This window comes from Hyaloscypha bicolor, assembly GCF_002865645.1.
Source record: "Hyaloscypha bicolor E unplaced genomic scaffold K444scaffold_124, whole genome shotgun sequence".
Classification (NCBI taxonomy): Eukaryota; Fungi; Ascomycota; class Leotiomycetes; order Helotiales; family Hyaloscyphaceae; genus Hyaloscypha; species Hyaloscypha bicolor.
Genome location: NW_020194626.1, coordinates 60297 through 82648, shown reverse-complemented (window position 1 = coordinate 82648; position 22352 = coordinate 60297). Strand labels below are relative to the sequence as shown.

The 22352-nt window shown below is 50.1% G+C and overlaps 8 protein-coding genes across 8 annotated transcripts; 5 read left to right on the top strand and 3 right to left on the bottom strand.

Moving 5' to 3' along the window:
- Positions 1-95: 95 nt before the first annotated feature.
- K444DRAFT_567594 (putative translation initiation regulator) lies at positions 96-2849 on the top strand. The gene is made up of 3 exons (XM_024877175.1): positions 96-946; positions 998-1078; positions 1155-2849. Exons 1-3 carry the CDS (start codon positions 158-160, stop codon positions 2538-2540), a joined length of 2256 nt encoding a protein of 751 aa, XP_024732508.1. The 5' UTR covers positions 96-157; the 3' UTR covers positions 2541-2849.
- A 397-nt stretch (positions 2850-3246) lies between these two features.
- K444DRAFT_666310 (uncharacterized protein) lies at positions 3247-5568 on the top strand. Its single transcript, XM_024887173.1, has 2 exons — positions 3247-4234; positions 4298-5568. Exons 1-2 carry the CDS (start codon positions 3523-3525, stop codon positions 5485-5487), a joined length of 1902 nt encoding a protein of 633 aa, XP_024732507.1. The 5' UTR covers positions 3247-3522; the 3' UTR covers positions 5488-5568.
- A 686-nt stretch (positions 5569-6254) lies between these two features.
- K444DRAFT_537144 (putative WHI2-like protein P4H10.16c) lies at positions 6255-7719 on the top strand (the record flags this gene model as incomplete). Its single annotated transcript, XM_024875444.1, has 5 exons — positions 6255-6696; positions 6749-6785; positions 6839-6974; positions 7047-7390; positions 7437-7719. Coding segments are annotated over 5 exons (1242 nt in total), but the record flags the coding sequence as incomplete, so codon positions are not given.
- Positions 7720-8059: 340 nt separating this feature from the next.
- On the top strand, positions 8060-9432 carry K444DRAFT_74148 (uncharacterized protein). The gene has a single exon (XM_024888677.1). It carries the CDS (start codon positions 8143-8145, stop codon positions 9337-9339), a length of 1197 nt encoding a protein of 398 aa, XP_024732505.1. The 5' UTR covers positions 8060-8142; the 3' UTR covers positions 9340-9432.
- A 537-nt stretch (positions 9433-9969) lies between these two features.
- K444DRAFT_633156 (uncharacterized protein) lies at positions 9970-12348 on the top strand (the record flags this gene model as incomplete). The annotated part of the gene is made up of 1 exon (XM_024883584.1): positions 9970-12348. One exon carries the CDS (start codon positions 9970-9972, stop codon positions 12346-12348), a length of 2379 nt encoding a protein of 792 aa, XP_024732504.1.
- Positions 12349-12769: 421 nt separating this feature from the next.
- On the bottom strand, positions 12770-13636 carry K444DRAFT_694649 (uncharacterized protein; the record flags this gene model as incomplete). The annotated part of the gene is made up of 2 exons (XM_024887873.1): positions 12860-13636; positions 12770-12780 (listed from the first exon to the last, which is right to left on the bottom strand). The coding sequence occupies exons 1-2, from the start codon at positions 13443-13445 to the stop codon at positions 12770-12772; spliced, it is 597 nt and encodes a 198-aa protein (XP_024732503.1). The 5' UTR covers positions 13446-13636.
- Positions 13637-15283: 1647 nt separating this feature from the next.
- K444DRAFT_616638 (heme oxygenase-like protein) lies at positions 15284-16724 on the bottom strand. Its single transcript, XM_024880961.1, has 3 exons — positions 16313-16724; positions 15921-16143; positions 15284-15853 (listed from the first exon to the last, which is right to left on the bottom strand). Exons 1-3 carry the CDS (start codon positions 16564-16566, stop codon positions 15578-15580), a joined length of 753 nt encoding a protein of 250 aa, XP_024732502.1. The 5' UTR covers positions 16567-16724; the 3' UTR covers positions 15284-15577.
- Positions 16725-17866: 1142 nt separating this feature from the next.
- K444DRAFT_616635 (uncharacterized protein) lies at positions 17867-19021 on the bottom strand. Its single transcript, XM_024880960.1, has one exon. It carries the CDS (start codon positions 19015-19017, stop codon positions 18283-18285), a length of 735 nt encoding a protein of 244 aa, XP_024732501.1. The 5' UTR covers positions 19018-19021; the 3' UTR covers positions 17867-18282.
- Positions 19022-22352: the final 3331 nt, after the last annotated feature.

Below are 22352 nucleotides of genomic sequence, written 5' to 3'. Positions count from 1 at the left end.
GCTTGTCCAAATTAGGACAAGCGTAATGCAGGTCCAGCAACAGATCACGTGGCGACGGCAAATGGAGAAGGAATCTGATATTCGACCAGAACCACCTTTTCTCAGCCAAGGGCATTGTTCTTGATTCTCTGTAGATTCAGATCACTTGTTTGGAACCATGGAGGCCGAAATCAAATCTTTTCTTCCCAATATCGACCCAATTCTCTCGGAATACTCTGTTGGCTACCTCACTCATGCTTCAAATGCATATGTCCCGGATGATTCTACAGGACCTTCCCCGTTAGCAGAAGCAGCAATATCTATCACAGCCCTACTAGTCTCTGCATCTGGAGACGCATCCCCGGGGAATGAGGCCAAGATCAGCCAGCTGGTAGAGAAATGGGTGGAGAGGTTCAGCGAGGCAAATGGGCAGCGAAAGCAGGTCTCGTTCGCTGCCAGGCGTTTAGATCAAGCTATCCAAGTAGGAGCCCAGCGGAATATGTCATCTACCTTGGGTGTTTCTACTGGAGGTGTGGATTTGGAGTCGGCAAACACGAGAAAGCTGGAGTCCAAGGTCGACAGGAAGAAGCTGGAGAAAGCCGAACGAAAGATTGCTGCCAAACAGAGCAAGAAGACCTTCAAGGCTGTCGAATATGAAGCATCCAGATTACTCAATCAGCCAGATGATGCACAATCTTACGAGGAATTCTTTATGGCCGTTAATCCTCTGCAACTGGGATCAAATGCTCAAGGCCAGCAAAAGAGCAAGGATATCAAGTTGGACGGGATCGATGTGTCTATTGGAGGACTCAGGATTTTGACAGATACTTCTTTGACTCTGGCTTATGGCCGGAGATATGGTTTGGTTGGTCAAAACGGTATCGGAAAATCTACGCTTTTGCGAGCACTGGCTCGACGAGAGCTGGCCATCCCCACCCATATTTCCATCCTTCACGTAGAACAAGAAGTTCGATCCCCCTCACTGTTTTATTGTGTCTTGTACTGACATTAGCTTCAGATTACTGGAGATGACACTCCTGCGTTACAAGCTGTACTTGATGCAGATGTGTGGCGAAAACATCTTCTGGCAGAACAAATCGTGAGTATTTTATGTCTGAAATCTGCGTTGCCATTAGTACTTCATCCATGCTTTCAGTAATGCTAATAGTCCCTAGAAAATCACGAAGCAACTAGCAGACATTGAGGCAGAGCGGTCGGGTATGGCCGATACTTCCGGTGATGCAGAGAAGCTTGATCGAGAGCGTGAAGGCCTGGATCAGACTCTGGGTGATGTCCAGTCAAAGCTGGCAGAAATGGAATCCGACAAAGCAGAGTCTCGGGCGGCAACAATTCTTGCTGGTCTGGGCTTCTCCCCAGAACGTCAACTATTCGCAACGAAAACGTTCTCTGGTGGTTGGCGAATGCGTTTGGCGTTGGCCAGAGCCCTGTTCTGTGAGCCGGATCTTTTGCTTCTTGACGAACCGTCGAACATGTTGGACGTTCCGTCGATTACCTTCCTTGCCACATATCTTCAAGGATATCCCAGTACAGTGCTGGTAGTCAGTCACGACAGAGCCTTTTTGAACGAAGTCGCCACAGATATCATACATCAACATTCAGAACGATTGGATTACTACAAGGGAGCCAACTTCGAGTCTTTTTACGCGACCAAGGAAGAGAGAAGGAAGACCGCCAAGAGAGAATACGAGAACCAGATGGCACAAAGAGCACACCTCCAAGCCTTTATTGATAAGTTCCGCTACAACGCCGCCAAATCATCAGAAGCTCAGTCACGAATCAAAAAGTTGGAGAAGATGCCCGTTCTCGAAGCGCCAGAGAGCGAGTACACTGTACACTTCAAGTTCCCTGATGTTGAGAAGCTCTCCCCTCCTATCGTGCAGATGACGGATGTCACATTCGGATATAGCAAGGACAATGTACTTCTCAAACACGTTGATCTGGATGTTCAACTCGACTCTCGAATCGGCATCGTAGGACCCAACGGTGCCGGTAAGACTACCGTACTCAAGCTTCTCATTGGCAAATTGACGCCGACATCTGGTCTTATTTCCCAGAACCCCAGACTTCGAGTTGGTTTCTTTGCTCAACACCATGTTGATGCTCTCGACCTAACCACAAGTGCTGTGAGTTTCATGGCCAAGAACTTCCCAGGAAAGCAGGACGAAGAGTATCGTCGCCATCTTGGAGCTTTCGGTATCACTGGCATGACTGGTCTCCAGAAGATGGAGCTGTTATCTGGAGGTCAAAAATCCCGTGTTGCATTCGCTTGTCTATCTCTCCAGAACCCACATATCCTAGTTCTTGACGAACCTTCTAATCATTTGGATATCGAGGCCATGGATGCGTTAAGCACGGCATTAAATCAGTTCCAAGGAGGCGTGCTCATGGTTAGTCACGACGTGACGATGTTACAGACAGTTTGCACGAGTCTTTGGGTTTGTGACAATGGAACAGTTGAAAAGTTCCCCGGAGATGTGCAGGCCTACAAGAAGAGAATTACCGCTCAAGCAGATGCGAGCGGTGTTGTACAAGCACATTAGAGCACGGAGCCTGCCTACGTGTCTCAAATGAAATTATGATTTGACGGCAGAGAATTGCTGTGGGCCCTTTCTCTGCTCAATGTGCTATGTCAAGCTGGAACTTGCGAACGCTTTCCTCTCTAAATGTACACATGCATTGTTGTCCATTCAATGTTTGCTAAGATGAAGATATATGCGATACATCGGGGTCGGGGATACCGAGCGAGAGGAATGTATTCTTCACCCGTTTCTTGCGGCGTTGACCCACCTTGACAGTTAGAGCATAGACAGAGCAAAGATGTTTAAAATGTGATTATGATTTAATGGCTGAATCTACTGTCTTCCTTGTGCTCTGCCGAGATGAAGTATCTACATGATACGTGCCCTCGTCTATAGGGCTAAACTCTGAAAACCGCTCCTGATGGATGTCTTCTTCCAAAATTATATGCCAAGGCACTGTGCCATGGCTTGAAGTCTATTCTTAGCCCCCAACAACCCCTGCATCCAACTCGTACTCTCAGTCAGTCTGTGGACGATCAGCCAATCATCAGCTCAAGCCGAGCTGATCCTTGCACCAGAAGCTGCAAGTCTGCAAAATAAGCTTCTATGAACCTCTCACAAAAGCAGGCACATCTCTCATCCCGTGAGCTTACGCAACCCCCGCTTAAACTCAAGAAACCAATCCCGTTCCGGGCAATGCTGTTCCCCTCCTCAGGGGACCGCGATCAATACATTTGCGCCCACGAGCCGAGACCTCACAACCGTGGCAGTTCCCCCGAAGGAGTGCATTTATGTATTGCCACAAAAGTCCTCACGAGCACGCCTACAGTACATGAAGTCATGGCTTAACGGAAGGCGGATAAGGATTGGAAGAAGTGATTGCAATCCCTGCTCACCTCTCAAATATACAATTTCCCCGCACCCGCACTTGCGCCTTTTTCTCACCTTGGACCTCTTGATTTGTGTTTTATATTCCAAATGCACTTTGTTTTGACCAGGCCAGATGGCCGCACAAGAATATTACCTAGGAAGTGTCCCTTCTCCGACGTTCTTTCCACCAGCTGCTCAGCAGCAGCCGCACCTATGGCAATCGCCTCCAAGCCCGCAGTTCAATAGTGGTGCGTATCCCGGCAGCGGGGCGTATTTCGGTGCGCCGCCAAAACCGCAGTATGAACCTCTCATCCACGACTATGAAAGTAGCGGTGGCACGCCACAGCAACGAGGGCCGTTGAAGAACTTTCCCAGCTTCATTTACAACTGGTGGATATGCATCCTCAGCGTCTTCGCCAGCCTGTGCGCCATAGTTGCAATCGCCGGCCTCCTCATCCTCGTCGATGGGAAACCAATCCCGAGGCTTCCGCTCCAAATCACGGTCAATACATATGTTTCGTTCTTCGCGAAGATTGCGGAGGGCACGATGCTAGTTGCGGTCAATGAGTCTATCAGTCAGCTGAAATGGCTGTGGTTCAGAGAGCCGAGGAGATTGCAAGATATTCAGTTATTCGATGATGCGAGTCGCGGTCCCTTTGGGGCAGTGAGGCTGATGATTAGGACGAAGGCAGGTCTTATTGTGCTGGGGGGGTTGGTCGCTGTGTTGGCGCTGGCGATGGATCCGTTTTCGCAGATGATTGTGTCGTATCCTTCGCGGTCAGTCGTGACAAGGACGGCGAGTGTTGGTAGAGCCCAGGCATATGATTCTGGTCTTCCCTGGCAATGTAAGCATCTCCTGCATAGTTATCAGCCTTTGATGCCCTGGTCAGGACTAACTTTTGACGTAGTGGAGAGTGGCCTGCTTCTCGGTCCTGAATTCAACATGAAGGCTGCTATCTATGATGGACTCTTCAAACCTGGAGCCGTCGTAGATTACGTCCCGCTATGCGATACGGGGAACTGCACCTTTCCAAACTTCGACTCCCTTGCTGTATGCAGCAAATGTCTCGATATCACCCAGAAAGTCACCCACGACAATCCCCCAAATGATCTCACAAAGCTTGACGGCACCATGAATGTCAGCTATAGCCTGCCAGGGGGTGCTCAAGTTGGATTTTCCGTTCTTTACCAAGAACAACAGTTGGCGATGGGCCCAGGGATTGTGGTTACTTCGGAGATTCCTTATACTGTTGCGAAGCAGGTCCTTGACCTCCAGGATCCCCTCCTATCTCTGGCCATTCTCCAATTCCCAGATGTAAAACAGCGGATCCAGGATGGTAATTACTACAACACATTGCCCAAAACTCAACAATGTGCACTCTATTTCTGCGTCAACACATACAACGTGAAAGTGGAGAATGGCAATGTTACCACAACCGTGGTGTCCTCTTGGACTAGCGAGTACGGAACACCCACCGTTGGTGCAGCCATGGAACCAGGTGGTATGAACGGAACTAAAAATGCGGTACTTCAGTTGCCTAATGATGATGTGGATCTGAATAACCACACATACACTGTCACAGCTGGAACCTTGGCCAATCTTCAAGCCTGGCTGATTGTAACTCTTTCGGGCTCTTTGAACACAAGCTTCAGCGTAGTGCAAGGAGTTGTCTGGGCCAACGATGAGATGGTAGTCTTGAATCAGACCACGGACTGGGATTTTCTGATGGGGGCGTTGGCAAAAGCAATGACAACGTATATCAGAGATCCAGTACAGTCGAAATTCGCGAACTACGTGTATGGCACCGCGTCCAGGGTTGAGACATACGTCCATGTTCAGTGGCATTGGATCATGCTACCCACTGCCTTGGTGGGAATGTCGATCTTATTCTTAGGCGGAACCATGATGAAAAATGAGAGCAAACGCGCCCTGGCTTGGAAGTCGAGCAGTTTGGCGCTCCTCTTCCATGGGCTGGAAGGCGTGAGGAAGAACACCGGAGAAGGAATGGACCAGATGCGAGACGTTGCCAGGAAAACGAGAGTTGTGTTGATTCAAAGCCATAATGGAGAATGGAAATTGAGGAATACTGGATTCTAGAATGGCGTAACCTTCAAGTATGATATGTACATAGAAAAGAAATAATTTCTCCAATTTGAGAATGGTCGAGATCAATCCGCCCACAGTACACCCACTACCTTGATTTGTGAGAATTGTGCTTTCGATTGGGTAGCAGCAGAGCGAATGATACTTGACTCGAGGTTCAGTGAGGAGAGAGGTGATAGTGCACTGACTCTGCAGCTTTCACATATGATTTGACAAGGAAATTTTGTGGCAGGAAAGCCAACAAAAACCACAATGGACATAGTACACGCAGCGACAACTTTGTCAAGACAAGCAGACGTAAGACAAAGGAGGTTCCTGAACGAGCGTCACCAAAGAATAGATCCCCATCAATGTTCTAAAGAAGGTGTTTGGAAGATGTGGATGCGATGAGTTGATGGAGCGATGGATAGGCGAGAGATACAGGGGGCCAATCTCTCGCGCTAAGCTATTTTTAGCGACAACATCTTGAACCACTCCGGACGTGACCTGTTGCTACTCCAGACTCAACCACTATTCCATGCCCAAGCAGTCCAATCTTCACTAATCGACACAGCTATTAAGGCGCTCCACGAGTTACAAAGTAAAGATTGACACCGAACACATGCAAACGGCCCAGCAACGATCGTCCTAGTCCCAAGCCTCTGCAGTCAACAACAAGCACGACGGGCACCCGACACACAGCAACCACGTTGTCAGAAACGCAAGCAGAGGACGACGGTTCCCTCCGGGACGTCGTGCTGGATCCCGAGCACGTATCGAAGCTGGAAGAATTGTCCCGTGTGCAGTCACCACCTCCTCAATACCCGGTCTCTGAACCCTCTGGTTCTGCTCCTGCCTCTCCTCGACCGCCCCCCTTTTCTTCGCTCTATACCTCTACCGCCGAGGCCGTTGAAGCATACAAGACTGCTGTTACTGAGGCCGGTGCATCAGCAACTGTCCCAGCATACGCGCCTGTCGCATTCGAACCACGAGAGCCAACAACAACTCCACGAGACGTTGTTGCAGAAACAAAGGCAGCACTACCGCAGGATACAAAAGGGGAATCATCAAAAAGAGACGAAGAGAGCGAACCGCCTCCTGCATACTCAGAGGGATCTAGTCCGCTCGAAGGCTTTACATACGTGATGGCGGCTGCCGGAGGAGCTGCGAGTATCATTACTCAGGTGCAGCAAGGCGGTGCACCACCCATCAACACATTGGGAGGTAAGATAGCCTGCAAGCGAATGAGAAATGCAGCACTGACATGACCCTGCAGATGTCGGCGCAGATGAGAACATTACAATGGACCTTCGGTTTGAAATCCCCGCTTCTTCTACACGGTCGTCATACTTATCAGATTGCGCAGGGGCCAACGGTTCACACTCTCTCGAGATGAGCTCCTCACACTCCCAGAATTTGTCTTGCTCTCACTCTTTCCAAATGGGCTTCTTCCTGATGGGCACCTAAATACGTACCACGAGGGCGATGCCTTCCAAGTTGATGTCCGTGAAGTCTCATATTTGCGAAATGTATTGCAAAATCTAAATTTACATATAACTAACTTGTCCTTACAGTACGACCCTGCGTCACTGCAGTACATGCTCGAGTTCTTCCGCAATGTCGCACAAACGATTCCCGATGGTGCTGCAAGCCCCGACGCAGACGCTGTGCCAATTGAGCCCATGGCTGGGTCTGCGAGGGAGATGTTACAAGATAGAGCAGGCATAATTGTGTTGAGGGAGGACTTGGATTTCTATGTTATACCCCCACGTCCGGATATCGAGCAACCAGAGATGATAGAGGTCAAGAGAGCAGCTGGGAAAGCACTGTTGAAGCAAGATGGAATATTCTCTGGGCTTAGAAGAAGCGAAGAGACCGGGACAACAGAACAGCACTTAATCGAAATGCTGACTGCTGGGTACGTAAATAGAGATGTGTCTTGGTTCGTGGCTAACTTTCGGCAGAGGATTTAATCATGATGATCATTGGGGGCACAGAGCAAACGAACCAAACAAGGCAGTCATCTGCAGTCTTGCACTAGCCAGATTACGCACGGATATTCGAGGTGACATGGGAAACAACGCTGTCGGCATGGCACAAAAGCTGCTTCTGTTTTGGAGGAAACCAGCTCGAAGATGCTGGTGGGAGGGAGTAGAGCTGGATAACGTTGAGGGGGTAGAGGGGAAGCTCAAGGTGTGGATTAGAAGAGTTTGGACACTGGAGATGAGTGTTATTGGGCTGCGTTAAAGCTTCATGCTTCCTCGCCCTTTCTTTTGTACCTGCTTTCATTGCGTCAATATATCCGAACCCAGAGCTGAGCTCCAAGGACTTAGCAAGCGTTGTTTGTTGCTACAGCATGGGTGTCCTTTTGATTGTAGTTTGTCGAGTTCGCATGGCGTGCGACGGTATTGCATTTGTTCTCTTTCTGGTTCGCAAGAGCCATTCAAGTCTGAGGACGATTTGTACACGAGAGAAAAGTCGCTTTGGTATCATAGAGAATATACTCCCGTTTTGTACTTTGGTTCCCATTTGGGTTCTACTTTGATGGTCCATGGTCTACCAACCTTGGTATTGCGTAAATTTTGAATATGTCAGTCCACAAAGGAACAGCACCATCATATCCTCGAGTACTGCGATGTAGAAATCTCATGGATCCACATCGCAATCCACATGTTTTCTCCTACAGCAATCAAAGACTTCGTCGCAATCATGAATACCAAGGGCAGCCCCCTGGTTCCAAACTTCATCTTCCCGCTGAACAACAAATCAAGCTCTCCCAATCCACGAAAAGAAGCCTTCAAATTCCGAGACGGCATCATCATCGTCTCAACTCCAATCCTCTCAGAATCAAACGCATACAAATGCCTACAGAAAGCATGCCATGCCTTTTGTGTCGAACCCCCATTGCCACGGGACATGTCACCAATCATACAAGGTACAACGGCCAAGGAATCCATTGAACACGCCAAAGAAGTTGAAGAGGTGATCAAGAGGACGAGAAGAGAGCCCGACTCCGCACGGCTTGTAGAATGGAAATCACAGCACCTTAGCTATTTCGATTGTCACAGACCGAGCAGTAGTTCCAAAGCTGAGCAGCCCATGCTGCTGGTGCATCCCTCACCTTCAGATCACGAAAACGCGACTACAGAGCATATCGAAGATAAAGCTGTTACCGACACCACGGATTGGCAGGATCGGCTGGTGCCGAGTGCTAAGATGGAAAATGCGAGGAGAAAGCATGTTGCTCTGCTCATAGAGAGGTCGATACAGGCTAGGATGGAAATTGGCAAAGGAAAGGCTGTGGATGAAGGTGAAATGCCTATTCCGGCAGGTCCAGTTCTTCTCAGGAGAGATGGGCAGTGGAGACAGATGGCTCTGCCCGAGGGTCTGCCGGAAAGCAATATACGTGTCGTTACTTGGAGACGCGATGATGCCTGGAGAAGGGATGTAGCGAGGGAGTTGAGACTCGCTCAGCGAGAAGCAGAGCGGAAAGCGGCGTATGTGGCGGGTAAGAGTTCGCAGAATGGACCGACTTCGAGCAGTCACAATGCGGGGAGTTGGCAGGTCGTGGAAAAGAGGAACAGTCAGACTTCGAGAAGAGCAGGATATGAGAATGTAAGGATCTGGGACGATAAAGGTGATCCCTATTCTGTCCTCCAGAAAAGTGGTGTGGAGAAAGGTATCAAGGAGGATATTGGGCCGGCCGACAAAAGTTCCCAATGGAGACCGACAAAGATCTTGTCCCGGAATGACCCAATGTCCCAGAGCGAAGCCGTAGAATCAAAACCGCAGGACCTTCAGCGAGAGGTTCGCGAAGGAATAAGAAATGTTGAGGATACTAAGGGGAAAGGCAGGCAAAGCTTTTGAGCGGCGAGCAGTTTGCCCTCGTTGCTGCTCCCCCAGAGGATAAGGTTGCCGCTATTTGCGAAGGTAAAGGGAAAAGGCTCAGAGTAAAGCGATATCCAAGAGCCATTCCAGTGATTTGCCGCAAATGCTTGATGATTCTACGATCGTCTTGGAGAAGGAGTACGACGCCTGGGCGAACACAGTTCAATGGAGGTCCGGCAAATCGTATTATATTTTGCGGCAAACGGCTTCTACTACCCCGAATCGATACGAGCACTACAAATACTATATGATTTATTAATTCTAAATCTACGCTCCTGTGCTTTGTTCCAGCCTGCTCTGATAGATTCCAAGGCGTTTCCCATGGGATTTATGGGGCGTTCCCATAACTCGAAGCGAGGCCGACCCCTTTTATCTCCTGGGACCGATTCCCTTTTATTTCCTGGGACCGATTCCCTTTCTGGACAGCTTCACATCCACAACCCAACCTTCCACCAGGATGGGCCCCGTTACACCAAGAACGTCATATACCTATTTCGAAATCACATGAAACCCTAGCCTAGAACCATTTGTCTCCCACACTGAAACTCATTCTTTCTACAACTTTTATCGTCGTCGCAGGACCCTCTCCTCAGCAGTATCATCATCGCCATGGCACAACCTCAACACTTCCAGAAGCGGCCTGGCTCCATGAACTTCCAACCGCAATCCACCTTTAGTCCTCGCAATCTCAGTATGGGCAGCGACCGGAGCAGCCACCCACAGACTCCCCACTTGCCTCCTCCTCAATCCGAGCCGCCTTCACCAAGGCAGAAGAGTCCTCTTTCCATTTCTGGAACTCGGACTTCTCAGACAGCGCCTAGAAGGCCTCTGAAGCGAAGACCAATCCCAGAATCAGAGCAGCCCAAATGGCGTGAGTATCCGCTCCCCACGGAAGAAACGAACTCCAGGCTGGACGAAACGGATCCATTGGGCAACAAGCGTGTGCGTGTCGCCGAGCGTAAAGAGATTGCAAGGAAACCTGGAAAGGGGAGAAAAGATGAGCAACCAAAGGAAGTTATGGGACAAGCAGGTCCGAGTCAACGTCCTGCTATCGAAGCCAGGGACGTCTACCGTAGTCAAACGGATAGTCATGATTGGAGCAGGGGGCCAACCTGCTCACACCTCGCTTGGGGAAAGGGTGAAGAGCAAATGGAATCCAAGAAAGTTCCCGGTCTGCGTAAAGATGCAGGGGAGAACGAAACAAGATACCTGTTGGATGAATATTGCGGAGGCCAGCCCTCTGACATAACTCCACCCGAGCTCATCGAGGAATTAAGAGCCATCGACCAACAATGGAATCTTCAAAAGTCGAGGCAACCAAGGCCCTCGGGACCGGCTCCTCTGGGATCTTTCCAACGCTCAAATGCTGAGCTCAAGGTCCCTCAACTATCTCTTCCCCACAGACCTAAATCCTCAACATGTACATCTCCAAAGAATGGGGTTAACATATTCGGGGTAGACCTCCTAGGTACAGGAGCTGTCGTTAACCGAAACCAAGCCAATGCTTTGATGAGATCCATGTCTTTCCATCAAGCGTTGCGAGGGCAGGAAGAAATCCTTCGACGCTATTATGGGGCACAGTATGAAGCTCTCCCTTCCCAAGGAGTGCAAAAGAGAACCACTAGCCTCAGCAAGGCTAGAGAAGTTAAAAGGACTCGTGAGGATTTGGCAAGCTTGCTCAAAAAAGATCCTATCGACTTCGGCCACCCAGGTCCTTCATTGCCCTTGTCGCCTTCTGAACAAGCCAGTAAACTTGAACGCGAAATCCGTGAAGAGGAAGAGAGGGGTGAGAAAGGGATTAACGAGTCCAAAGGCTTATTCTGGGGCCGTGCTGCAGTTCCGGAATCCATCGCTTCTAAAACTCAGGGCAAGAAAATTGTCTCACAGCCACCCCAGAATGTTGCTGAGCTACCCAGCGGGAAAGAGGACCGGTATTGGAGTGACAAGCCTTTGAAAGCTGAGGAGTCAGTGGAGTCCAAGGTTGAGCAGCGATTACCGACGCCTGATTTCTGGAGCTCCACCACCCGTACTGAACCTTATGGACAGTTCAAGATCCGCAAGTCATTGGAGGGTGGTCTTGGTGACGTAGATTCTGCTCCTGGGGTAATGCCTCGTCCGAATAATCCAGCAGAAGTTCGAGACTTCAAATCGGCTCTCCATATGCTAAGGGAGATGCCACCCCCAGCTCACCGCCGCCCGGGAGTGCCGAGTGCAAAACGACCTTGGACGACCGTGGAAGAGGGGTGCTTGATGATGGGTCTCGAGATGGTCCAGGGGCCGTACTGGAGTCAGATTTTGGCTCTCTTTGGACGAGGGGGTTCTCACGGCGAGCAGCTCAAGGATCGAACTGAAGCCCAACTTAAGGACAGGGCGAGGAACCTCAGGTTGTTGTTCTTGGAGAATGGTACCGAGATTCCTTCTTGCCTACAAGCCGTTCTCGGCCATCCCATTATTCGAGTACCAATGGCGGAGATGAGGCTCCATGCTCAGGAGCAGATGCAGGAAGGGCTTGATGATGTACTTGCTGGTTCTGGTTCTATGATGAAGCCCGCGAAGCGTCAAGAGCGTGAGAAATGTATGGCCGTAGATGAGCTTAAGCAGGCTACTGGTGCCTCTATTGGAGCAGCAACTCCTGACGGCGATTCCATGGCAGGAGGTCCCGCTGTTTCCAACGTCATCAATGATTTAACGAGGATATCACCTCCGTCTACAGCGGCTGGCGGAACTGTTCCTGCAAACTTCGATCAATTCTTAGCTAGACTGGAGACTAGAAACACAGCGGGACTTGAGGGTAGGGTAGCAGGGAGTCGCTATTCCGCACCACCTATTCAATGTGTGCCATACCCAAGCCTGGCAAAGCGGACGAATCAGCCTCCTGCTGAGACGGAAACTACGGAGGTTTGTGGCGAGTATGAAGAGGTTAGCTTCAAAGATGAAGAAACTCCCGAGGGAAACGTTGGAGAGGGGGAAGATTGGATTGTGGTTTAAACGATTTTTGGACTGGGCAAGGTTGTTTTCCTTCTCCAGCCTTCTGGACATGGAATTGGCCTGGGCTTTGGCTTGAATTTCGTTTAAAAGTTTGTTTTTCATATTGTTGTTACCACAATCTAAGAATATTGATTATTTGTGTATGGATTTTTGATGTGACAGCCGAGATTTCATACTATCTAAAATGTATTAGGGTACTCTCCACAAAAAATCCACCACAATACACGACTCTGCATTATTCCCCGCCGACGGCACAGACACCCACGTGGATGGAAGTGCTCGACATGTTCATCTAACCCAGGGCGGGCATTATAAATCCCCCACGAGAACCTGGGCCAGAGGCAGAAGTGACACAGAACGTATCCCCAAAACGGCGCCTCCCCAGAATACGATAGAGTCGGAGAGTGAGCCGTCCATTTGATCACCGGAAGGCTGCAACAAGAGCAGCAGTTCTTTGGATGACAGAACGGACCATCGGCCCAAAACATCGTCCAAAGTTCCCACAGCTCACAACTCATGCTGTGCAAGCTCCGCCTTGACTCCTGAACGCGAATTGCAAACTCGACGCTCTTAAGATTCTTCATGGCGCTTAACACCTTATTCGCCTCTGACTTTTCCACGGAGAGTTTAGGGTACTTGGGAAGCGTGTCCCTGTGTATGACCAAATGCTCGATTTTGTACAGTTCAACTTCCACAGCCGGTCTGAATTCGTGAATGTGTGCTTTCTTTATTGCCCTTCTCCGGTGTCTCTGCAATAAATTTAAATTTCCTCGGGTTCGGTAGTCGAAATCTAGATGGAAAATCGTTGCGTCGGGTGCGAATATCCCGAGGCCGAGGGAGGGGATTGTCGTCAGCCAGTTCTGCTTACGGTTGAGACGGTACCATTGCTTGATCTCATCTCGGAGGAATTTACACGACCGTAGTAGTCCATCAAGGAGTCCAGGGGTGGGGTTATTGAAGTAGAAATGATATTCAGAAGCTAGGAGGGTTTTGTAGATGAGGACTCGGCAATCAAAATCGAGGAGAGTCAGGAAGGGTGGAAGGGGTTTTGATTTGGAGGGGTGGCGGCTGAGAATGAGGGAAAGTGGGGACTTCATTTTGAGGTTAGGAGGAGGAGGAGAATTGGAGAGAAAAATTCTGAGGCACAGCAATATCAAAATGTAGGAGAAGTTTTGAAGTGTTCGAAGTTAAGCGGGAGAGCTTGATTCCATTTGTACAAGTGCGCTCCATCACTTCCATTCTATGGTACCACCTACTTTAGCTGCGCTAATGAGGAATTTTCAATTTGAGAGCAATAAGTAGAATGAATGGGAATAGGACTTGGCAAACAGAAAGCTGATTGTTTTGGTGAAAGGTGATACAAGAGGGTCAGACTCGTGGGGGCTTGAGCCTGTGTCGAGCTATAAACGACCTCCAAAAACGAGCCATAATTCCACATCCAACTCCACAATGTCTGACCCAGATCAGGAACAGCTAATATTTTCATTACTTCACCACTTGCAGACTGTGGCCCAGGTAATAGGAGAAAGAAAGTCACAACCTTTACAGGTGATATATAAGCAATCTTGAGCTCCATTCTCGGAAGATCATCAAAATCCCTTCTGTTGTCAAACCCCACAAACACTTGTCAATAAAGATCTCTCATGTAATATCAAGATGTGACGAACTTCAGACGAGGATTTAATGGAGAAGGTATCGTTAGAGAGGTGTGCCGTACTTGAAAGTCTTGAGAAAGTAGCCCTGTATGTACATAGGTCCTACTCGTAAATTGCCCTGGCCAATACAGGAACAATGAATCTCAAATCAGCCTTCAAGTGCCTCAACGTCGAGAGGGTTATCTTCCTGAACACGGTCGGAGTCCTGCTTTTATATACGACTTTCGTGAAAGAAATCGAGAAAGCCGTGTCAAATGTGAATCCAAAATAGGAAGGAATAAAGCGAAAAAGAACATATGATTCACCACATGTCTGCTCATGAACTTGCCGGTTAGTAGAGCGAAGGGAGGATTACGTCGACGATAAAAGACTGCTTTGAATATACTTTTTTTATTTTTAAAAAAAAGAGAGATCGAGGTATGTGTCTTCAGAGTTGCTTCCATGGCTAGCTTCTCGAGGACTAAGAGGGGAATAAAAGAATCCTTTGCTATTTCGCTTTCATATAGTTTGCAACGTTGCACAAGCCTCCTCTTTGTATTCTCTCTTTGAGTTAAGGCGCACCGTGGAAGTAAAATTCTATTGTCAAGTGCCTTGTCGTTGTCATAGCGGACGGTTCATCCGGTACATATATGCGACGAATATATTAAACAAGGAAGAAGAGGGCTCCCCACTTTGTACTATAAGAAAGTTCGAACTTACAGGCCAAGGCCTCACCTCTCAAATATCCTGACTAATTCTAATAATTCTATAGCGCAAGCCCACCGCATCGACTTTAGCTGCGTCGGATGCAGCTTTTACTTTCCTGATGCCCGTCGAAGTCCGGCTTATGTCGTCGAGATGACTCAAAAACACCGAGTTAACTGAACAATAAAGGGTGCAAAATAGAAGCAGAGGTAACTTGATGTCTCTCGCCTTGGAGCATCATGCCTTCCTACCTGGAAAAGAAATACTCCCCGAAAACTACTGCCCCAAGGCCCCCAAGTCAATTTGGTCATTGAGGTAATAAAAGCGCAAAGGCGTTGAAGCCATGAAATTTGCAAGATGATGATGGTCTTGGGTAATGTGTTCCACTTAAACATTTTGCAGCCGTGCGGCCCGAATAATATCGACTTCGAGTTCGATATCTTGACGCTGAGCATGTGCGCCACGAGGTTGAGAATCTTAGATTGAGAGCAGCCGTCTCTCTGTAGCTCATCTGCCTAGGATTTGTAGGATATGTTCGATCACATCTAGGAGTGGTGGGTTTTATAATCTATGTGTCTGATATGTTTGCTTCTGCCGTTCGTTTTTAATGTGAGTGTGTATATTCTTAGGTATGATGTTCAGTTCAAGAATAGACTTTCATCCAAACTTTGTCCGAAGTGCTGTCACAGAATTTCTAATTATAGTAATTTTTGTTTCTGCAAAGTAATCAGAGACAAAGAACATTCCAGTGCATGCTAATATTCCACTTGGATTTCCACCTTAAACAACATGAAGACAGGACAGTCGTGTTTAACAGAGCCAGTCCATAGTATTTGACCACCTTCCAGTTGCTGGAGTCCCTGCGCTCCTCTTTCCGTTCCTTGCCCAGCTCAAGCTTCTATCTTGGGCCAGAACCTCTCCTCAACATCCAGAACTCGGCGCCACAACTCTTCCATTCTCTGCACGACCCGCACGTTCCCCTCGCTCTCCTGCTCCGACAAAACATCCACGAAGCTCCCGATCTTCCCCACAAAAGCTTCGAACTCGGGCGACGTCCAATTGGGAATGAACTCCTTCCTCAGCGCTCCACCATCAGCATCTTCCTCTTCTCTTGCCTCCAGACCCTTGGAGAAAGAGGATGCGTATGTCCAAGCCTCGAGATAACACTTCCCACACCGTCAACCAAGTCTTATTTTCGCTTTCGCGAGAAAAAGGAGGGGGGAGGCAGATTACCTTCTCAGTGGCCCACAAAAGGACGAGACCGTCGAGCAACGGCAATTTCGCCGCTTCAATGCCCTCACCAGTCGAGAAGAAAAGCTCGCGGTACCCTTTCACAGCCTCACTCGCTTCCCCCTCTCGAGCGTTGATATCGAGACCATATTTCTTGGCGACGTGCTCGAAGAATCTGAGTTCGAGGCGGATGTTGGTTAGGGAATCAACAATCAAATCGGCTAACCTGCTCCCCTCATCAGCTCGGTGGACCGTTTTCCAACTGCACCATACCATGTGTTCGGACTTTAGCAGCGCGGTGAAAACTTTATCACGGAATGGCTTTGCTTTTGATGGAAGGGTGATTTTGAGGTGGAAGGAGGGGATGGAATGTGTGAATGAGAGAGGGTATGTACTTCTCGTTTACATCCTCGGGATCTACAGCCGCGGGAAGACGGATGTTGGCGAGCAGGAGAGATGCGAAGCGGACGTAGGCTTGCGCGTAGAGGCGGTCTTGGGAGAGCCATTGCTGCAGCACCCTCTTATCTAATGTTCCCTTCCCTGCTCTCTCCAGAAATGGTGTCTGTGTGGCTTTCTTGAACCCTTCCGGATCACGGGTCATCAGGTAGTCCGTAAACCCCTTGCTTTGGGAGCTAGAAGGGGAAGGCATGATTGAGGCTCAGTGTCGAGGGTGAGGATGGAGTCGATGCAGGTTGTGGGCTGCGAATCAATGGATTTTAGATAGCCTTGAATCAAGGCGCTGTCAATATGGTAATAGGATTGGAAATGCAAATGTGGGAAAGTTTCACTGGAAGTTTGCTGAAGCAGACGGAAGTAGGCATGATATGATGTTGAAGCGATAGAGATTACTGTACGCGAGATCTGCATTCTCTTCACACACTCGAGATTACTTCGTTGCAACACTACCTACCTCAATCTATATAAACTCTATACTTCCTCCACCCCTCAAAGTAATGTGCCTCACCGAACAAGTGGCGTTACCAAACCATGCGAATAGCAGCCATTTTCTGGCTCCTGTCTGTCGAGAGCAGTTGATGAACTCCAGCTCTTTCTCGATAGTAAAAGATGTCTCATCTGATATTCACACCATCTGACTCTCTGAGCCGAAAATCTTTGACAGCCGAGCCGAAAATTGACAACAGACGAATCATTGACGGTGACTTTCCTCCCATCTTGCAAAGCAGCAAAAGCTTCTGCTGGAGGCTGGGCATAGCACAGCTTCCTTTCAATTTTCCTGCTGCAGGTCAATGGGTTATATGCGGTGCTGATCGTGGGACTGCGTGAGAAATGCTGCTACAAGGAAAACTACCCATCCTTGTTTGTAAATGGGTTTGTTTGTGAACAGAAGGGAAAGGAGGGAGTTTGGTCATCTTTTATAGGAGGAGGGACATGTTGCGCCACATTTATATAGGTCTCCCGGACCCAGTGATAGAAGGGCTTCTGTGGCGCTGGGGAGCAAATGTTGGTAAGATTGCGAGAGAAGAGAAGAGAAGAGCTTTGAGCTTTGAGAATGGCATGGTGTGGATGACGAGAGTCTGGAGAGCGAGGTCGAGGCTCGTGAAGAAATTACAGTGTGTGGGAGAGTATATGTGAAGTATTAAGAGCAGGGCGTGCGGAGGGCAATGGTATGCGCTGTTTGAGCACGGTGTGTGGCGGTTTATGGGGCCTGGAGGTGCAGATGCTGAGTGCGTGAATCAGCGGCCTGCAGATGGGATGAACCTTTGAAGATGGATTCACTACGTCATTGATTGTGGAAGAGATCGAAGGCGGAAGGTACGGTGTGAATGCTGCAAGATCGAATCACAGATGCTCGATCAAGAGGCAGGAACGAAGGTCGCGGATATGGCGATAACCGGAAGCCTTCATGTCAGGGTTAGGAACATCTCGCAGGCCGGAAGGCTCGGCGGTAAGCTCCCGATGTCACAAGCACAAGATAGGGACGCCACAGTACATTTGCACATTCATGTCACGATTAGGATGAAGATTGATGATCGACGATTGGCATTGCCATAAACTATTCCGCAAGAAACTTCAACGCTTGGGTCACCATCCCTTCGCAGAGGGGAGACACCGAAGCCAACGCAGTAAACACACCGATAGGAGAGAACCTAGGGACCATCTAGCGCAAGATGCCTACAGAAACCTCATGAATCCATCCTGAAGAAACTGCCAAACCATCCCCGATGATGTCCGTGCTGCAAACAAAGCCAATGTGAGAAGGAAATACAGGAAATTTTTGTCCACGGCAGCAGCGTCATTACCATGCTCCTGTGCACTGGCTGCTACTACTGCCTCCGAGGGATGCGAGCCTCAAAGCTCTTCCCCCCAATCCATGAGGTGCCGGCGACAATTACCAAAACAGTAGTCATCCTTGTTGTCCGCCAGTTCTCTTCAAAGCAATGGCCTTCCAGTGATCCCGTTCAGCCTCCAACTTTGCGATCTTGTCCTCGAGCTCGTCGAATCTCTGCATTTTCCGTTGTCGAGACTTACGAGCTGCAAGAGTATTGCGCGCTCGCTTCATGGCGACAGTGTCGTTAGGGTCTTCGACAATGATAGGAGGAAGTGGCTTGTCGCGTTTGCGAGAGTTGACGCCAGAGACAGAAGAGTGTGTGCCAGAGGGTGGGCTTGATGTTGTGGCGGAACGACGACGAGATGAGTTTGATCGAAGATGCTCCGAGACCTCGAGCTCCTCCTCAGGGAGCAAAGGAGACTGGTCCGCGTTGTTTGGCTGCGCCTGGTCCTCTTGAGGGAAGAGAGGATACCAAGGATCGCCGGAGAGAGCATGATCGAGGTCACCGTTGTTGTTGCCGACGAAGGGAGAAACATCAAAGTTGTCATCCACTCCCCATTCTGGAGACTCGTTGTACGTTGAAGGGGATGTGAGGTTCGTGAACGCAGTGGAATTTGGAGCAGATGCGAATGGATCGCGGAGCAAGTCTTGTGGAGAGACAGTATCCATGTTTGTAGAGCTCGATGACGAAAGGTTCATTTGAGGATCGTAGATAGTTGGCACAGCGGGGGAAGAGTACGCTGAGTGGAACGATGCGTTTTGCGCCGAGGCTCCACCCTCGAACGCAGTGAATTCGTCAAAGAGGTCCATATCTGCGGGGTGTGAGTCACCGGCCTCGTCGACGGGGATAAGTGCATGAAATTTACCTTGCATAGCCATGTTTGGAGTTTGCGGAACGTTACCAGTGGATTGCGAGAACAGTGGGACTTGAGGACGAGTCGGGCGCTGTTGTTGCAAAGCCGTGGTGGATGAAGGCGCAGAAGAAGCGTAGAACTGATGGGGACTCTGCGCAGGAGTAAACCGATTGGTGAGAGCCGAAGTAGAAATAGAATGTCCAGTAGATTGAATGATCGCAGCGACTCTCTGATTCTGCAAAGACGAAGCAGATGGGATGTTTGACGAGTGACGACGATGTTGGCCAGTTACGGCTTGGGGGTTGGACACACTAGGGGTACTGCGAACGCTCGGAGACCTCTCGAACAGAACGAAGTCCTGATGAGGTTGCGGTTGAGGGTCGGGAAGGGAGAAGTCCTGATGAGACTTGTGTTGAGGAGATTGTGCCGGCAGGCTCGATGAACTGGAGGGAAGCCATGGTGGTTGAGGATCCGTGGTGAAGAGATTAAACTCTTGTGAAGGTATTGTGGCGGTTGGAAGACTGAAGCGGGAGCGCGAAGCTGTGCTTGAAGTCAGAGTTTCCGGGAAGGGAAAGTCTGAGGGGGTGGTGGGTTGAGGGGAGTTGGGGGTGGTGTTTTGAAGTTGGGACGGAATGGTGACTGAGGTTGTCGGGGTGGGGGAGCCGCGATGACTGGGGTGTTTAGAACATCTTGCGTGGTCGATGTTCTGTGTGTTGTTGTGTGATTCAGAGTGATGGGGGATGAGAAGAAGAGTCAGAAGAAGTTGCCTTAGGGTGGGCGAAGGATGGTATTTAATCGTGCGCGCGTTCGTAAGCACGGCCCAGCGTCGAGAAGGGGGAGTGACTCACCTTTAAGCGAGACTGACGAGGGCGCGCTGATTTGCTGGCGGCGTTGGCTGCGGATTCGCGCTCCGCTTCACTTTCTGAAGGCATCTGGATAAAAGCGTCACAGCCTCCCCCACGATGCAAGACGCTGCAGTGTGTACTGGCAGCTGCAGACCCGATGCCCCTCGATTTTGGCGGATTCCTCTGCGAGTCCTGCTTGTCCAGATCGTGCTCGTCGTTCTGGCACGGAGTTCGACCAGCGGAGTTCAGTGCGCCCTTCGAGAAGCCCGGTCCACATTGAGGCTAGCCGCGCCGCACCGCAGTGCGTGCGCAGTTGCAGCGAGATTGATCTGAGGTGCGCGGAGATAAGGGTGGGATGAGATGGCTGGACACGGATTTACGCATTTACAGTTTGGACGTTGGCTTTGCAACGGGGACTTGATTTCAGGACTCTGTTCCACCGTGCTGAGTGCAAGCTGCAAGCTGCAACGGCCACGTCTTTGATTCTAGGACTTCCCTTCCCTCCTGCTCCCTCCCCGCTGCCCAACCGCAATATCTGTCCTCCAGCACTGCCTGCGCCAGATACGAGCCACAGGCCGGGATGAGACCAAAAAGAACTCTGGCTGGCGGTACATCCACGTGTGGCACGCCGCCCCCCCAATCCACGCCGAACGCAATTCGAGCACACCGGCGGCCCCCTTTCGCACGCCGAAGCAACTCGTAGGCTACCAATACCAAAATCCCACATGTCGATCGTGCCTACCAATTGACATGCTGCACGCCCTTGCCTTTGCCTTTACCTTTGCCGTTGCCCGCGCCCTGCCTCTGCCTGCAAAATCATGGCAAGTGCAAGCTTGCATTTTGCAATCTCCAACCCTCACCAAATTTCCATACCCCACACACTTCCCCATCCCAAGAAGCAAAAAGTGCACTGCACTGCACTGCATTTCCAGGTCCCTTGAATGTGACTCATTTTTCCCGGTCCCAAAGACCCTCAGCAACTACTCGGCGTGCCAGAAACGGCATGCTTCAAAGTCTCATGGTTTCATTAGGGTGGAGGTGCTGCTGATTGGGGGGTAAGTGCGGTCACTTGGTGCTGCGGCCTGGGCTTGCAGGAGGCTGCATACATCTTTGGTCTGCTTACGTGAAGGATGCGCAGGAAGGCAGCGGAAGACGGCGACGCGGGAAAGGGTTGCTGGATTTGGAGGACGTTTCGCTGGCGAGGGGATCCGCACGGAGGATTTGCTAGGGGGCAAATTGAGGGGAGCAGATCACATGACTTGATACCACGTGCTTCTTCTTCTTCTTCTTCTTCCTCCTCCTCTCTGCCTGCTTGGACCCCACAACCTCTCCAAGCAGCGTCCAGAGCAGAAAGAAGTGCCAGATCCATTATTCAGAGTCTCTCTCATCTCCCCCGACCTCGTTGCTAAGAAGTGGCCTAGACGGATACCAGTCGACACCAAACCGACCGCAATCGATTGCGAATCAGTACCGAATCAATGCTGAATCAATTCATATGATCTCTGGCACTTCTGCAGACGTGCAACAAAACGCCTTTCGCTTCCTTCATGCGGCTTTGATTCGTGCGTTTACGAGACCGACACGTGATAAGTGCTTATTTGGGATGCCATGGATTGGGAGGGCCGGCGCCTGCAGCCCTGCTTCTTGAGGGAAGCCAGTCAGATTTGGTCTCTCGCAGCCCTAAGAAGAGGCGAATTGTGTTCCTTTAGACCACTTTGGAGGGGAGGGCGCCGTCAAGCTGCAAAAAGACCAACCAACCTCTCGATGTGCATTGCAATTTTAGCTCTGTCGAGGCCTTCGATTTCCCTCACATCTCACAGCCCCGAATCCCACTGCTCTCCACACGGTCCACAGCCTTGTTTTTGAGGAGAGCACTGCAATTTTAGCCCTCTCGAGGGCCTTCAATTCACACCTCGAATTCCCACAGCCACTTCTCCTGACTCTCATATCCGACACTCCGCATCGCATCCACAAGCATTGCTAGCGCTATCGACGACTTTCGACTCCACCTCGAGCCCGTTGCTCTCAGCCTCGCCACCAAACTTGGATAACTCTCATGTCCGATACTTTGCAGACTGCTCTCCTTCGCACCCTCAGCCGCGCCGCCCTCCCACAGTGATCCAGACCGTTTCGCCAGCAATTCTCCCACCTCTCCCGTGCCTCTCGCCCCCAAAATAGCCACTACCCCTCCATTTCGCCCGCAAAGGAGGGCAAAAAGGGGTGGCGAAATATGCACGTTCATTTTACGATGTGCAACAGATTGTCTTCCCCTCCTTGAAAGGAGATATGAAGGGGATGAGGCTGTCGGGCGCGAGTGAGATAGGCAAAGGAGGAGGAGACGAAGGGGAGTCATGTGATGGGGACAAGGTGGGCGAATGAGAGGAGAGAACGTCGGTGGCAGGAGTGGCACGGAGTCGAGTCACGAACGAGTGCTGTTCGTTTCTCC